At 47.7% G+C, this 18031-nt stretch overlaps 1 protein-coding gene across 5 annotated transcripts in view; it reads left to right on the forward strand.

Annotated features, from left to right (window-relative positions):
- The window catches only part of LOC138528612 (uncharacterized), a 1266637-nt gene that overhangs the window by 1073179 nt on the left and 175427 nt on the right, over positions 1-18031 (forward strand). For all 5 annotated transcript variants that reach the window (XM_069640406.1, XM_069640404.1, XM_069640408.1 and 2 more), the window contains one exon: positions 4612-4723. In XM_069640406.1, the coding sequence (XP_069496507.1) occupies positions 4612-4723 (112 nt within the window). The remainder of the gene's footprint in view (positions 1-4611; positions 4724-18031) is intronic.

Genomic DNA, 18031 nt, shown 5'->3' on the forward strand with positions numbered 1-18031 from the left:
GAATTTTGATCTCTCGATTTCCCATGCCTGGATATCAAATGGCTGAGTTTGATCGATTCAAAGAGGATTTGATGATACTGGCACCCGATTGAGTTTCAGTGATGGTGGCTGTATAGGATTATCGAATCTGCTGTTGGCTATGCAAGGGCCTGGCCTCGGTGCCAGGTATAATGGCTTAGTAGGAGCGCCATCTTGTGGAATCACTTGAACAGCTTGTGAATACAACATAGTGATCTGGGAGTGATCTAGTGTGTGAATAATGGGTGCACTGCTCTCGGTTGTGTATACCTTATGGTGAATGTTAGTTGTTACTGGTGTTAAGCAAGCCAAGAGATGGATATCTGATCATTAATTGCTGGTGTCCTTCTGAAAGGGAACGCAGACTTGCTCCTACATCGCTTTGTATGCATGTGGGTGGCACATGTGCAGACAGTTCAAGGGTGGAGGGAGCTGCATGCGTTAATGGTGCTGTGCCACCTTTTGCTGGATGATAAAAATACCTAATATAATTTCCTTTGTTCTTGGTGCGTTTGCTTTTTGAAAAAGTCTGTGCTGCGCTGTCATTCTTAAAGCAGTCTTTTAGCAATGATAAGGGGGTGTTAAGGTGCTCAAAGGTAGCAGCTGCTTTGGGGGCATTGCAGTTGTTAACATGTATGCTGCCATTGAACTGGCAGTACCAAATCAGCACTTAAGCATTGATAAGGAAGAAGAAAGAGTCCGGAGAGTTACAAGGTGACAAGATCACTAGTGCAAAACAGGCACAAAGCCAGGCACCACGCACCCCGCACCCCTGAGCCGCTGACCAGTGAAACAGCACTCGCCGGTGCCCTGTCCCGATGTGTGCGCGCTCCCGATATTATGGCGAGAGCTGGTAGATGGGGCGTTGCTTCACCAACTGTGGAGAGAAAAATAAGTTTATAGTAGCGTCTTGATGCAAATTCAAAGTTCAAGTTGGAAGAAATGAGCGTACCACTTGAGTAGGTCCACTGGTAAAAGAGCGTGTTCTTGCTCACAACGTGAGAGTAAAGCAGTAGCCACAAATTCGTATATGCAGACAAGCAGTAGAACAGCAAGGTATGGAGACAGCACTCACGGAACAGCACTCGCTGGTACACTCTCCCGATGCTCGGGAGAAATACAGGGGAGAACAGGGGGGGATGCCACAAGCCACGCAATGGTGGGACCAGGGTGGCGTGGGGACGATTCCCTGGCTACCCTCATCCTACATCCGGAATGAAGGGGCTTGGCACACAGGTGCCTTAGAATCTGCCATTACTAAGGGAGAGTCAGAGTGAACTCCATTGTGCCCAAACCCGACATGAGACTTCCGACATGGTTACAATCCTATTGGCACACAAGCGTGATAAGAATTCCACAACATGCCCAAATCCCCGCTCTAATAGCTCGAGTCTGGGCGCTCAACACCACACACACACTTATACTCACAGCAGAAGCAAAAGGAGCAGAGCCAACACAGTGGCACTGTAACCAAGGCAGACTCGCGGTCAGCCCCGCTCACACGGCAACCTGACCATCCAGTCTCAATTTCCTGCTGACTTAGTTATTAGATCCACCCGCCCCATTTGGAGACCTCCCCATGGTGGGCGAAAATGGGGCAAGCAGGTAGAGTCCCACACAGGAACAGAAAACCACCAGTTATACCAAATCTACACAATTCGGGCTCCTTAGGCCAGAGCGAGGCTTGAAGGCAGGGTCAGGGCCCTACAAAAGGGAGAGGTTTGGGCAAAAGATAGTGAGGATGGAGAAGGTGCTCATTTGGCGATTGCGGGAGAGAGGCGCAGAACAATCTAAGAAAAGAGGCAGAAGGCCATAGGAGAATCCCAGGAGGCTGTGATTTGAAGGACCGAGCAGGCTGGGGTAAGGAGAAGATAGGAGGCAGGAGGAAAGACCAAGAAATTGTGTAAGGAAAGGCCTAGGTCGCTTGGGAACGAAAAGCCCAAGTCGCTGGGGAGAGAAAGACCCAGGTTGCTGAGGAGAGAAATACCCAGGTTGCTGGGGAGAGAAATACATAGGTTGTTGGAGAGAGAAAGACCCTGCTGGCTAGGGAGAAAGAGACCCTGGGAACTGCAGAAGAGAGAAGCCCAGTAGATCAGAGAGAGAGAGATCAAAGAGGTTGAAGAGTTAAGGAGGCCCTAACTGTAGAACTTTGAACGAAAAAGGTAAAAAAAAGAAGTTAAGCAGGAGGTGAGAGAGGTTTCAATCGTGTTACAGGGCACAACACTTGCCAAAGTTTTATTTCGTGGAGCAGCTTTGTCGGCTATGGTTTCCTCTCTCCCCACCTCCCGTGGTGATGGCTGCCTCCTTTTGCCGTTCAATCCTCCATTTCATGTCACCTTGTAATGCGGTGGACACCCCCACAACCCCTTGCCTCACCCAGCGTGCCATCTATGTCCCCCACCATGTGCGGATGAGACCCCTGCATCCTCTCATATCCACCCCTGCCATGCCTCCTCCTTGCCATTGCGCATCATACGCTCACACCCCAGTCCTCCTTCCTTCCCCTCTGCCATTTACTGCACCTTATACATACCCTTCAGGACCTGACTGACCATTACATCTTGCTGCGGTGAAAAGGTGCATGGGGCAACACGATCCCTGGCGCTTTGGCTGAAAGTGGCGTTCCTCTGAATGGCATCCTCTGCAGTCAGGCTGAACAGTGAAGAGGAATCCAGGAGAAAGTGGTAAGGGAGAGTAAATGGGCGGAGACTAGAGAAGTCCCAGAAAAGGTGTTGGAAGAAGTGTAGAAGGTGAAAAGAAGATCTTTATAGGAGTTGACTGAAAGAAGAGCTGGGGAGGAGGAGAGTGAGAGAGCCACATATCCCACACTTTCGAGGCATGTGCAGGAACAAGCATAATGCAGAACAGTGAAAGGGAACACCAGGTGTCATAACAGCTTAAGGAGGAGAAAGAGGAGCTAGAGAAGAGATCTGTAGGTAATGGCTTTCGGCAAGGAGAAGAGTCTGCTGGGTTTGGAGATCCAGGAACCCATAGAATGAGTCAGTGAAGGAACACCAGCAGAAGTGATGTAGACAGTCTAGGGCAGCTGCCTCTCTTCCTTTGTCTCTAGGTCATTGTCTAAGGCAAGCTCCATTGCGACACCAACTACAGAACTATCATCAGGCTCCACAACTGATTTGAGTCTCAGGGGGGCGGGGGGAGGAGAAACCACCGCCATCATCTAGCAGCACAAGAGCACCACTATGAAAGCTATGACCTTTAGATCCTGCCTGCTGAATCGGCAAGACTGTGAGTGACCTTTTCTTGGCATTCTTTTGGCTTTATGTGGACACTATGCACTTTTACCACATTTGGTTTTGTTAGTTGAAGCTGCTGGGAAGGACCAGAATCCAGCCCAAAAAAGATGCACCTCCTTGTCCCATGACACAATTGCATTGGATTTGTGTTCATTGAAACCCCTAGTAAAGACCTGGTGAGAACGAAGTCCTTGTCTGGCTTGGGTCTGATCCTCATGTCCTTGGTTGCTTGGTGGCAGATGCAATTGTTGTGGTGATGATTCTCAGCTCTATTTTAAGCTCTCTGGAGATAGAGCATTTCATGATTAGAAACTTGCCAAGGTTTTTTTATCCACAAAAACTATTTGGCTCAGTTCAAATAATAGTAAAACCAAACTGCCCATTATTAGTACACAATTTAACAACTGTAAAATGTGTGCCAACACTTTAGTTTTCGCTATTGAATCCATAGCATTGCCTGTCCTATCGCAAGTCAAAACACTGGGAGCCGTAATTGACACCCATCGGAATATTGGATCAGAAGTGAACTCTGTGGTGAGGTCTGCTACTTACTGTGTTTGATTATAATTATTTGTCCATACCTTTTTGTTACCATCTTATTAATTTAATGTATATTAAATATACCACTGCACGCCAACAAGTATGGATTTTAATTATTTATATTACGTTCAGTGAAATAAAAGTGTTATTTTAGCTGTTGTCTTACCTCTGTCTTTAGTCCATGTTCAAGGATGTTCTCACATAGAACCAGGACCTTCTTTGGTACCTCTTTTATTTTTAAATAAGTGCATTTACCCATGGTATAAAGGAAAGGTTATATTTGAAAATTAACCCAATGGTTCTCACTTATTGTACTTGCTTGGGCTTTTCTACAGAAGTCTTGCAGTTTGATGGCTTGTCATTGCTGTTAGCCCCCACAAGCATCTGAATTTCCCTCTTGAACCTGCTTAACAAACATCTGAATTTCCCTCGTGAGCCTGCTTAAGCAGGGCATCATGTGTGTTAATAGCATTAGAAAATGTACAGCAGACATCATCCCTTGCGTGCTTGCAAGTGGGCATGTTCACAATCTGGCAGATATGTGGGTGATGGCCAGCTGGTGAGTTACTGCTGAGGTTGTAACCGACAGAAAAGTTGAAGGTGAGCGGTTGCTTGGTTGAATGTTGTCTAGGAGCGTGACTGCCTTCCAATGGTTAAATTGTCCTCCATGTGAAAGGATAGTATTAGTAGTGTTGGTACTTAGTTATCCTAACATCAGCAAGGAAGCCCTAGTTCTTTAAAAAGCACTACTGTATTTTAAGTCTAAATTAAACAGGCTATCTTGTTTTTATCACAGTCATTCAGACCACATCTCCTACCTAAGGAAGAGGTGAGAGATTCCGAAGACTGGTCAAAGGAGCTTTGTGAGGGTGAAATCCATGAATGTTTTGAAAATAATAAAGCCACAGGTAACGTTTACATAACTAGCATGTGCGTGTTTGTGTGTGCAGGATAGATAAAGATGCTTGGGTGTTGGCAGACCATTAAATAAATAGATACTGAAGTATCTTGCAAAATAACATGTTCTGTTGGAAAAGGCTTGGATTCTTGATCTATTAAATATGCCAGGGGAGGTGAACACCAGTGTTTTGAGAACTGATGAGGAAGCGCAATGTCTCTCTGATGTTTTAAAGCAGGTTGGTCAAATTTGGAGCCTTTAAAAAGAATGATTTAACAAAATGTTTTTTCCTTACTCTCATTTAATTACTTGTAACAAATATAATAGCCAAGTTAACATCATCTTGGATGTAACAACACATTCAGTGGGCGCTCCTAAAAAGGAAACTATGGGACATAAATCGGGAGAATACTGTGCTTTTTACATCAAATTATTCTCCTCTGGTTGAATTTGCTAAATTTCCTTCTACCTACATAAATCCCCCTGGATCAGGTGTAAATACCTGTTTCTGAGATTACGTTTGATCTTCTATCCACATTAAAGCACCTCTCTTTACATTGAGGTACAACTGCCTATAAGTCTGGAAAGATTCAAGTGTTTTGTATATAACCCTCACAATATTACATTTGAAGTCTTTGGGAAAAAGTTATGCAATGTGCCCAAACCTGATTTCTTATTGCTGTGATTGATTTTGTATTCAAGCTGAATTAAATGTTGGCTGAAACGTGTTATGATTAGCGAGGGACAAACCTGGACTGATATGGTTTTTGATTTATATTTAATGTATTTATTGAGATACATTTCTCCAGCATTGGATCTTTCACAGATTCACATGCTGTATGCATAGATTCACATGCTGTAAGAATATTCCCTGTCATCAGTAACATAGAGAGGTTTATTTTAAAAATGAAAACTGCAGTCACTTTAGTGCTCTAGTAGAGTCGTTCTGGGTCATATTGCCCCCAGCCTTTGGAAAGGGCTCCCTTAGCTCCACCCCTGGAGGCCATCTTCACATTTATTACTGCATGTTATGTGTTGGAAGTCCTGAGAAAATCTCTTGATAATTCTTCAATGTAGACTGTCTCTACTTTCCAGTCATTCTCAAACAAAACTTTCTGAGACCGCCACTGCAGGTTACTGGGTTGGCTCAATGACACTGGGGCCTCTGTCTTGGCTTAAGTCCAGAGTCATGCTTCCCTCAGACCAAGCAGACCAGTCCAGCATACTTCCTCTTCAATGAGGTCAAGATTGCACAAGGATATCTCTCAGAATAAGAAGGCTAAAAGGTCCCAGTCGCCCTCTGCCAAAGTTGCCTCGACATCGACAACAGCACCAACGTTTGCTTCGGTGGATGAGAAGTATTCCTTGTCGACGGCATCAACGAGCAAACAGGCAAAGCTTTCGAATGGATTGTGTCCTCCAACGTATTCCGCATCTTAGATATGTAATGTCCAGCTCCGGCTTCTTCGGAATTTTTTTCGGCAGAGGGCGCCCTGCTTTTATGTCGCTCAAAGGCCTCCATCGAGGGTGACATCATCCGATGTTATAGTAGCACGCACAGCACCTGTTGGCGTCAGTTCCATTTTTCTGCAAATGTGTTTGCTTTGTGAAACTCGGCACGTCTCGTACTTCTGAAGTACTGCTGTTATCTCTTTTCTACCCCGACGACTCCTCGTTCCGGGTTTAAGAAAAGTAAGGAGTGCGGCTCCAAGATGTCGATAACGGATACGCATCGGGTCTGTCTGAACAACAGGGAAAGTTAAAGGTAAGAAAGCTATCCAAGCCCTGAAAATCCCAACCGGCTGGGCTTTTGACTGACAACTCGAGGAACGACTCTCCTAGTCGGAAGAAAGCCACGCACTCACGGTCCCGTAGTGGTGCCCGCCACTCTTCCTCCTCGTCGAGGCATTCAAAGCGAAGGCACCGCCGGTCGCTTTCCTCATTGTCTTCGCCGAGGAGGACCTCTGAGAGGATGACATGCCCATCCAAAACGTTGACACCGGCAAAGTGGGAAGTTTTCCGGTTGCAGATGCTTAAGCTTTTTGAAAAGCAGGGCAAGGCTCTGTCCGCGCCTTCTGAGGAAGCCGGTCTAGGAGCGGTCTCGGCCTGATACTTGCACGCCCTCGAGCCCGGGTTCACGGCATGATCCACATCAAGAGGCCTCGAGAGAAAGTGTTGAAGGATCACTTGAGACGGAGGGAGAGATCAAAATCACTGTTGTCATCGAGGTCCTCAAAGCCATCGACACCGTTGTTGGTGCCCATTAGGCCTTCGACACCAGTCGACGCCGGTGGAGCCTAGTTTACTGGCTCAGCCCTCGGGTCCAGTTGACCCGTCAAGTAAGGCTCTGGCTAAGTCTAAGTCAACATCTTCGGCGCGTTCTAAGCCTCTAGGCTCTATGCCAGAAAAGTCTTTTGTCCCCCTTCCTAAAAAGGATTTTTTTAGGAACCTCGCTTCAATTTTTTAGGGGGAGGAACTTTCAGAGGGGGAGGATGCCCCCTTTGGGCTCCAGTATGGGACTCCAAACATACCGGAGTGCCTCATTTCAGAGGAAAGCAGGATGCAGGACTTGTTTGACACTTTGCATAATGCAAGTGGTATTGATACCTCTCCGGAGTTGGGAGTTCGGCAAGCTGGAATCTGGGGAGCAGGCCGACTCTTCATATAGGCACCTTATGTCTAAGGTGGTGGAGTACTTATATTTTGGACAAGGGTCCGCCTACGGATCCTGTGTTACCGTTCCATGTGGTTCTTCAAAAGAAAATGGCCAGGAATTGGGAGACACCAGAGACCAATCTGGCGGAGACCAATCTGGCGGTGGTCATGTCTCTTACAAGAAAATACCGCCCCTCCAGTAGCGGTAAAACGCAGGTGTGCGTGGTTGAGGAAGTTGGGTTTTGCACCAGATGTGCAGGCTCATCTTCTCAACATGACATTTGACGGGTCTCATCTTTTTGGCAGCAAGGCTAACAAGAGCCTTGAGAAGTTGCAGACCTCCAAGGCGGCTGCCAAATCTTTAGGCACCGCTGTTAGGCAACCTCAGCCTTTTCATTCCAGCAAACAACCGTAGAGGGGTAGATCTTTTCGTTACTACTCCTCATTTGGAAGGGCGAGAGGAATGGCCAGTCCAGCGAAGGTTCCCTCGTGGTGGACAAGGTAGAGGTGCCAAGTCCGCTCCAGCAGCAGCCTCTTTACCATCGGCAGTTGCAACAGCTGCTTCAAAACCGCTCTGAAGGCTTCAGTTACAGTTTTCCAGTAGGGGGCAGACTGTCTCAACATCTCGAAGAATGGCAAGCCATTACTTCAGATGCGTGGGCTCTGGAAACAATAGCCCATGGCTACTGCCTTCCCTTTCTAAAGAAGCTTCAGACCAATCCACCGTAGAAAAACTCTTTGAGGATTCCGGATCCGCTCCTTGTGCAGGAGATTTTAACCCTGCTAGAGAAAGGTGCTATAGAACCAGTGCCTGTGGCAGAGAGGAACCGGGGTTGGTATTCCCCATATTTTAATTTTCACAAAAAGGACAGGGGAGTGAGACCCATCTTGGACTTGAGATACTTGAACAAGTTCCTCAGGAAAGACAAATTCAGGATTGGTTTGTGTCATAGGACCTTTTGGATGCTTATTTTCATGTGCCGATCCCTCTCAAGCACAGGAAATACCTAAGGTTTGCCGTTGGTGGCTAGCACTATCAGTTTTGAGTTCTGACATTCGGGTTGACCTCTGCCCCGAGGGTATTCACCAACCTGATGAGGGTGGTGGCAGCGCATCTGAGGAGAAGGGGGATTCACGTCTACCCCTACCTGGATGATTGTCTGATCAGGGTGTGTTCTCCCGGACAAGCCTTGGATCATCTCCATGTTACCTGCCACTCCCTTCACAGAGTGGGCTTCTCCCTCAGTTTCACGAAGTCCCAAATGATACCTTCCCAACAGCTCCTGTACATCGGGGCTGTTTTAGATACTTCCCTGGGAAAGTGCTCGCCTCCCAAGGTGAAGGGCTCAAGACATTCTCCAGATGGTAACTAAATTCCAAAATGCCTAGAATCTTCCGGCCTTCGAGATCTTGAGGTTGCTCGGCCTCATGGCTTCCTGCATTTTACTGGTGCCAGAGGCCTGCTTGCCGAATAATAATAATAATAATGTGAACCCTTCAACGGGCTCTCTGATCGCAATGGTCCCAGTTCTCAGGACAGATGTCGGACCGCCTTCAGATTCCGCCCAGTCTCACGGCATCTTCTGTGATGGGCCTGCAAGGACAATGTTCGGAAAGGCAAACACTTTTGGCAACCATGGCCGAAGATCACTGTAGTGACAGATGCCTCACTCACAGGGTGGGGAGCTCACGCCAACGAGTTGACTGTCAGCAGTGATGTGTAGCTTGGACTCTCTGTCGGAGTCCAAGCTACACATCAATCTTTTGGAGCTGAGATTGATCAGACTAGCGCTGAAGGCTTTTCTGCCGTCTGTACGGGAAAATAATTTCCTTATCATGACGCACAATACAGTGGCCATGAACTAGAGGGGAGGCGTAGTTACACTACAGCCATGCAGAGAGGCAATGCAGTTCTGGTATTGGGCTATTCAAGAAGGAATCTCCCTCTCAGCGGTTCACCTGGCCGGGGAGGAGAACACGGTGGCGGATGCTCTGAGCAGGCAGAGCACAGTCTCCCACGGGTGGGAACTAGCTCAGGAAGTGTTTCAAGAGATCTTTGCCCTTTGGAGAACCGCTCAAGTGGATCTGTTTGCGACCAGTGTCAACTGGAAGTGCGAACTGTACTGCTCAAGGGAATTTCCTTCGAGAGGAGCTATAGGAGATGCGTTAGTGGTAGATTGGGAATTCCCACTGCTGTACGCGTTACCTCCAGTCCCCGTCAGTCCTCAAGTAATCAGGAGGTTGAGGAGGTTCGGAAACCACATGATCCTCATTGCACCGGATTGGGCCAGGAGAACGTGGTACCCGGACCTTCTAGACGTGTCCATTTGTCCTCCGCTACGTCTTCCACAAAGGGAGAATCTTCTCTCACGACAAAGTCTCTGTACCGTTGCCGTTGGAATAAGTTTTGTGACTGGTGCAGAGAAAAGAATGTTGATCCTTTTCAGTGTACAACACCAAATGTTCTATCCTTTATGTTCTCATTGGCACACAAAGGTCTTCAGGTTGGTACCATCAAGAGTTACCTGGCAGCGCTTTCAATTTTTAAGCGCTCTTCAGATTAATGCTCCTATTTTAAGATCCTTCTGGTTACTCAGTTTCTAAAAGTGTTCACAAATGTGTTCCCACCTTCTACATTTCAGGTTCCTGTCTGGGACCTCAACCTGGTTTTTCTCTAGGTTGGTGCCAGCATCTGAGGTGCTGCCTCCTCCCACTCCAGCTGGCCCACCAGCAGGTAGAGATCTCTCATTGGACATTCTGACCACACTGCTGTCCCCATTTTCAGATCTGCAGCAAAGACTACCTGGCCTATCCACACCACATCAAGAACCAGGCGGATCACAGGATGCACCTCCTCGACCTCTAAGAGAACAAATGCCGCCTGCACCTGTGCATACTCTTACAGACACTGAATCAGAAGACTATGCTTCCCATGGAGATGCTTCGCACACCACAGGCACGGATGAGTTTGATGGCCTAGTGCCAGATGACATGGAAACATGGCTCCATGGCTCGCCCCCTGACGAAATCGGGTCCTTCCATGCCCTAATGTGAAGGGCTACAAAGATGTTTGGTTTAGTTCCTTAGGAGCAGAAGAAGGAGGGTTTCTTCTACCAGCTGCACAAGCAAGTCAGTAGCTGCAATTGCAGTGCTGGAAGACATTTGGGAGGACGGTCTGTTGACCATGACCAACCGCTCCAAAAAAGGAGAGGTTTGACAAGAACTGCTGGGTTCCAGATTCCATACCTAAGTGCCTCAGGTCTCAACCCAATCCCGATGCACGCACTTATCCAACCCTTCCTCGCCATGCTCTGTCCCCCCCGAACAAGAGGGCAAACATCTTGATGCTTTTGGCAAGCATATCATCACAACGGCCGCCGCCACCATCAATGTGGCCAATGCTATGACCGTCCTCTCACGATATGACAGAGAGATTTGGTTCAGGTTGGGTCCCATTCTCGAATTAGTACCAGAAGATAAGACGGAAGCTTTTTCCCTACTTTGAGAGGGCGAAGCTTCTTCAGCCACTAACTTCTGGCCGGAAGTCCAATATAAAGTAGTGGACATGCACTTTAATGGGGTGGATTTGTTTGTCAAGAAGGTGGACAAGACCTTGTAAAACCATCAAGGCAGTGTCACAGGCAGCACGCTGCAATAGTGGCGCCAGTTCTTTTGATCTGGAAAATCACGTTTCTCTCAAACATTGAAAGACTACCGCCCTTCGTACCAGTACCCGCCATACCGGACCCACGCATACTCCAGTCCAAGTCCCAGTCCATTCGGGGAAACCGGCGATGGCGTGGCTCCTCCCACACCAGGAGGCAACCAGCAACTAAACAAGCCTGGCCCATCTCGGGACCACCCCTGAACTTTCACACCCCAGCGAGCAGGAGGCTTTCTCAATTCGTCATCCCGTGGAAAACCATCACCACAGAGGGATAGGTGCCGTCCCTCATCGAGCTGGACCACATACTGGATTTTTCAAGAGAATACCCACGATTTATCCCTTGCAAAAGGTAGAGAAATGTGCCCACAGGTGGTACTATCGTTTCTTGAAAAGGGAGCCATCAAAAACGTCCCATCAGGTCAGTGGGGACAGAGAGTGTACTCCAGATAGTTTTTAGTCACAAAGAAGTCAGGAGGCCCACCCTGCACCCCAGAGTCCACAACAAATTCCTCAAGTCCCAGACTTTCAGGGTGTTGACTCTACAGCACGTCTTGTCTCAGCTCCAATAAGGGGATTTTCTGGCATCCATGGATTTAGAGGATGCATATTTTCACGTCCCTATTCATCAGAAACACTGCTGCTACCTATGCTTCAAAGTGGCAAGACACCACTTCCAATTTGGGGCGTTGCCCTTCGGGCTTTGATCATCCCCGAGGGTGTTCAAGTGCCTGGTTCCAGTGGTTGCACACCTTAACCGTACCTAGAGGACTGGTGTGGGCGGCGTCCTTCCCCCTGTCGACCCTCCATTCCGAGAACACAATCCAATGACTGCAGTCTCGAGGAGCTTCTGTAAACTTTCAAAAATCCTGCCTACCCCCGTCTCGGCAATCGTTCTATTTGAGGGTTCAACTGGACACACATTCCTGCATGGCTACTCCCTCAGAGGAGAGGGTGCAAGCCCCTCTTGCCATGGTCCTTATACTCACCCGAATTCTGACGGCCTCAGTCAGCCTCCTAAAGTCCCTTTTAGGGATGATGTCCTCATGCATTCATCTGCTTCAACATTACCGGCTTTGCATGCAGCCACACCAGGAGTTCCTCGATGCACTCTGGAGGCAGGCCTCGGGTTCCTGGGAGGACAAGATCTCTTTGATGAGGCAATTCAAAGATGCTCTATGCGGGTGGTCAGTCTGTGCTCACCTAGTCCAGGTCTCTACATTTCGCCATCCCCCACATCAAGTCACTGTCATGAAAGTCACCTCCTTAGAGGGCTGTGGCACGCACACAGGGGATCTATATGCCAGGGGTCTCAGGATGCACAAGGAGAAGACTCTGCATATTAGTCTTCTTGAGTTGCAGTGTTTTGAGCCCTGAACCAGCTGTCAGGTGGTCCGGGTCTTCACGGAAAACACCACTACAATGTTTTATATCCGCAAGCAAGGGGGCACAAGGTCTCTCAACGGAAGCACAGGCACCCTGGCCCTCGGTGCTAGAACACGACCTCTTCCTGTTTCCTTTTCACCTGCTGGGTGTTGTGACGAATCTGGGCAATTCGTCTTTTCTCCCCAGAGGGAAGCCAGCCCCTTTGAGGCTAGGGAGGTGAGCCTGCTACATGATACCCTCCCTAGGGGTCTGGGCCAGCAGGACCTCACTGGGAATGACTCCCCTCTTGGGAATAAGGACTCCCATTCCAGAATGGACTTTTATAGCTACCACAACAGCTGGATTTCACTAGAATCCTTCTTTACCTCTCTTGGTTGCAGGCAATGCTGAGCACATCCTGCATGCCCTTGACAACGAAGGATGATGCTTTTTAAAAAACTAAATATTTTTATTGGTTTTACATGTCTTTATATCAACAACAACAACTGCCCCCCTCCAACTCCCTCTTCGCCTTCCCCCTCGCCCCTCGGGTGGCGGTCTTCGGCTTTTGGTGTTGTGGAGTATATTGGTTCTCAAAATGTCCAGGATTCTGATATTGTATGGGCACCATTGAAGCATATACTCATTTTGAAAAAATGAAAGGATATTGCCCCAGTCTGTGGGGAAGGTTTCCGGGGTTCCCTGTAGTCTGTATGTCATCCATTCCATTCCATGGAAACGAATCTCCACACCTTTTCACACATCAAATATTGTAGGTGGGTTCTTTTGCTTCCAGTGTTGGCTGATTGTCAGCCATGCCGCTATGATCATCATCATCACACCCCTCTTTTTGTATATGCCCTCTGGTTCAGGTTCCACATGCCCGCCATCAAAACCTTGTCTTCCAAGCCGCCGGCTCCTTGTATCATTTTCCCTGTTTTGTCCTTTTATCTCTTCCCAAAAGTGTGTTGTGACTGGGCAGCTCCACCAAATGTGATTCCAATCTCCCGTTGCAGCACACCCTCGCCAGCATCTGTCGCTTGTAGCAGGATCACAACATGGACCTTGGTAAATGAGGATAGAGGAATGACTATCAACAACAAACTAACTTTCCTTTTTTTTAACACAAATGTATTCAAATTAATATATTATTAGACTTCATGACACTGTGTGCTCATAGAGCACATACATTCATATACATTACACATCAACCAATTAATTCCACCATACATACAGACTTTCATTCACACACAACCAATGGTTACTTTTTGTACAAACACAGGTATTCCAAAACCTTAGAAAATATCAATACATTATTTCATTACACCTATATCACCTGTAAATAAGTATTTAAGTCAAATGGCACCTGAGCTTATTCACTGCATCTACATATGTTTCGGTCGTCACACAACGGCTTGCTACAATAAGCCTAATATTTCTCGACCTTCTTCAGGATAAGGGTAGATCTTCAATATTATCTAGCCCAATGGCATCATCAGGTGGAAGATGTCTTCCAGCAAAAATCTAAAAATCAAAACAAACGATTGCTCTAACCTCTTAATTATATCGACACAGATTACTTGTGTGTATAAATATTCATTGATTATACTAGTTGGCACTCACCTCCAACAATACTTTATGGGGGTAGTGTCAACAGTGGATCAAATCCTCAATGCTCCTTGGATATGAATTCTGAGATGCCTGAAAACGCGGGGAAAGAACATAGGCACAAAGTGAGCCTGGGCCCCTCTCTCTCAAAATCATATATTTAGCTCTAGCGATCACAAACCAATTGTGCACTGAACAACTTCACCTTCTGATTTGATGGGGTCAGTTTCTTTTAAAATTCTGGCTAATCATCACGAGTCCGGCTGAGTTTTCAATGTTCGATCAATGTTGCGTCATGGATTGATCACAAGGTACCACTTGTCTATATGAGAACAAGGTGGCAAACTCAGTGTTACGTGACCTATAAACCTCACTGCTCATATATCTCTTACATCACATATGACTAGCCAAACTGCCATGGTAATACGTGTAAAAAGGGTTACTCACCCAAGTGTCGTTCCCGATCTTGACGAATAGTATGTCCAATTATTTCTCTGACCACATGGTTCAACTTCTGTCAGGACTTTATAGTTGTCAAATTCTTCCCATGCGTGCAGCTCTAATGGACAAAACCCAAACAGCCACTATAAAAGATTGACTAACAACACGTTCACCCAGAGCCCCATAAATGGAATGCACTAGTTGTAATGGTTTAGTGACCTCAGTATTCACTGTAATTTATATTCTAGGTAACGACAATGTCCAGCATGTATCGTTACGTTCGTATGCAAGGCCAAAGAATCAACCTTTCCATTCTTCAAAATTCAGGCCAATATGAGCACGAGCCTCCCCCCATTGTAAATTTCAATGGGGCTGAGTGTATGTTGACAACACAGGGCTAAGAACTAATGCATGCTCGCATCGCCCTTGTTGGCCGCCGGTTGAAATGAACACTGCTTAAGTATTTGTGTCAGCCTTGCTCCAACCCACGCACGGGTTCCTGATTTAATGGTTTTAACTATCGGTAAATCATATCTTACGTGCCGGCGTGCTTACTTTCTCAAATCAGATCTTCATGTAATCTACATAACCCACGTATACACGGTCGAAGCTCACATGCAATTTTGCTGCATTTGGCAGAGTTTACTTCTGACCTCAGCAGTTCGAATCGATTCCAAACGGGCAAGATTAGCGGCGCCCAAAAGTTTTCAATGGGTGTGGCGAGTCGTCACTATAATAGGTAGAAATGAAAGAAGACGGGAAGTATGCTTGTGCCCGCAACTTGCTGCGCCAAGATAGATAAGTAACAAAATTGAAACAGCCGTTGTAGTACAATTTTGAATTTATTCAGTTTATTCTGTTCCTTAGCCCCTTGCGGATGACACGTGTTTCGGCGTATATACTGCGCCTTTCTCAAATCCGGGCCTTCGTATGATGTTGTGGTTTCCCCTTAAATGGTACAATTTTTGATATCTTGTCAGGCAATTCCTGGGTTCAATCCCACCTCAAAATTGAAGTGCTCCTGCTCAAAGCGTCGGGTTGCACTTGAATTTTGAGATGGGATTGAACCCAGGAAATCCGCCGGCGGTAATAGCGCACATTTTCCCCATTGGGCCCAATGGGGAATGCGGAATACCCGAATGGGCCCAATGGGGAATGGGCACTAACCGTTCTGCCAAACCCGTGATCCGGCGGTAATAGCACCGGGGGTTTGGTGGTAGGGCTAATAGCGCCAGAGGTAAAAGCGCCGGCGTTACCGCCCAACTCGTGATGAGGCCCACAGGGCCTCATCACGAGTCTGGCGGTAACCCTTAAATGCGGCAGTAGTGCTATTACCGCCCCGTTTAAGGGTCCGTCAGATCATGGCTTCGGCTGATTAAACCCGCCGAAATTTTGCGCTCATACCGCCTGCGGGAAATCCGCCGGCGGTAAGAGCGCGAAATATCCCAATTGAGCCCAATGGGGAATGGTGGCATTCCCGAATGGGCTCAATGGGGAATGGGGATTTTCCAATTCTGCCAAACCTGTGATCCGGCGCTAATAGCGCTGGTGGGTTTGGCGGTAGGGCAGAATGCGCCAGCGCTATTAGCGCCAGCATTACCGCCCAACTCGTGATGAGGCCCATAGTGTGGAAAAACCACTGGAAAAGTTATTCAGTTCACGGGAGCCTGAGAAACCTGAAAGTAAAAGGGACTGAGAGAAGTATCTAAATTACGGGAGCCTAAGAAACCTGAGTCCACAAATATCCTATAGAGGGAGAAGAAAAGAGATATAAATACTTTTGAAGTAAGGCTAAGAATGACCGAGAGAAATTTCGACCTTTGAACAACCAGGGTGGACAAGCACTCTACACACATATAGGTATATAGATATTTCTGAGGCTTGTGGAATCTGCTTAGATCACCTGCTATGCATAGACCGACATCTAGTGGAAGCTGCAGAGTACTAAAGTTGTTGTTTTTGAAACTCGAAAAGGGACGTCGACGGGGCGTGGCAGTAATACTATCCCTAGTGTGACATCTACTGTACCCCTGGTGCTTCACGCATCGAGGTCCCACAGACTGTTTTTCCCCGCCATCATTGTCGGTCGCTCATAGCGGAATTACTGTTTTTGTCCTTTCTTAGCCGTACTCCTGCAAGACCTTTGACGACGGCATCGAGGACTACTTTCGTCGACGACTACTCCAACTCGTCTCGACGAAACTTTCAGACGCCTCAGAAGTCTGCATCAGGCCTCAGCCCTCACAGATAGGGAGAGTGGGGGTGGTTCATTCTGTAGTTTCCTAAGAGAATGCATATTCCCTTCTCTACTGCCTTCCCCATATGCAATGGAAAATACACCTTTTAAATGCTGCCCGTCCTGCAACCGTAAATTCCATTGGAAAGACTTGCACTGGGTGTGCAACCTTTGTCTCCGAAGGGATCGTAATGAGGGCAACTGTAAATCTTACAAGCTCTAAAGCCGAAGACTCTTAAGGACCGCATGACAAAGCGCTGGGCCAACCACGCCATGCAGGCCGAAGCCACCATGGACGTTGAGGGAGCCTCCAGTGACGGGAGCAATCGACGTCTATAGTGACGCCGAAGGCGAACGGGATCCGTCGGATGGCCGCATGCTGTCATGATGCCTACCTCCAAGGAGCCAGGTCCGACCCAGCAACCCCAGAGGCAGGCATCATTTCCCCCATGGGAGTGCCAGCGGGCCCAAGCTGGGGCCCTTTGAACGCAGTCCTGGTGCCTTAGGCGCCAGGCTCATGTTGGACCTCTGTCCTGGCGCCTTAGGCGCCAGGCTCATAAAGCTAGACATGTGTTCAAGTGTTTTTATGTGCACTTACCTGATGCAGACCATGCTGCCACATCCAGGCCCTCTTGAGGCCTGAATGGAACTACTTTACCTGTGGGACTACTTTCCACCCGGGTGTGGTCGGGGAAGGATACATACCTGATCGGAGGAAGGATACACACTTGGAACTTCTTCCAAAGCTATTTAAACCACACCCGATCAGCAACTCACGCTTCGTGTTGTTCTGCTCCTCGCAGCTGGACGCTCACCGTGTCAGCTCCTGCATCTGGACTTCAGCCACGCCTGTCAGCATCCTGGGTCACCTGCAAAGGGAGACAAGAGACCTTACCAGCTAAATCTGCTCCACGGAGACATCACCGACGATCCTGAAAGGGAAGACATTATTTTTAAAAGCATTTAGCGATCATCCGGATACACAGCCACTTCCCAGAGCCTAGAGAAAAAGACAAGAATAAGAGGTGAGAGAAGGAAGGGAATAAGACTTACCTGTTGGGTCATTCCCATTTCATTTCGGGTCTTGCCGCTTCCAGGCATTTTCCGGACCCCGGCCCCTAAGGGGAAAAAAGACAAAGACATTGAATGAGCGTATGCAAAGACAGTTCCCGAGCGCTCATCCAGAACTAACCTGCCATTTACTGGAACTGCACGTTTCACTTCGGGTCGGCGCCATATCTCCGGCATTCCGAACCCCAGCCCCTAAGGGGAAAAAAGACATAAGCATTAGCGCTTGCTGCAAAAAGACAATGAACATTATTATTAAGCTTGGACTTTTGAACTTGCAA

This window comes from Ambystoma mexicanum, chromosome 7q, assembly GCF_040938575.1.
Source record: "Ambystoma mexicanum isolate Mex_15411 chromosome 7q, UKY_AmexF1_1, whole genome shotgun sequence".
NCBI classification, from domain to species: domain Eukaryota; kingdom Metazoa; phylum Chordata; class Amphibia; order Caudata; family Ambystomatidae; genus Ambystoma; species Ambystoma mexicanum.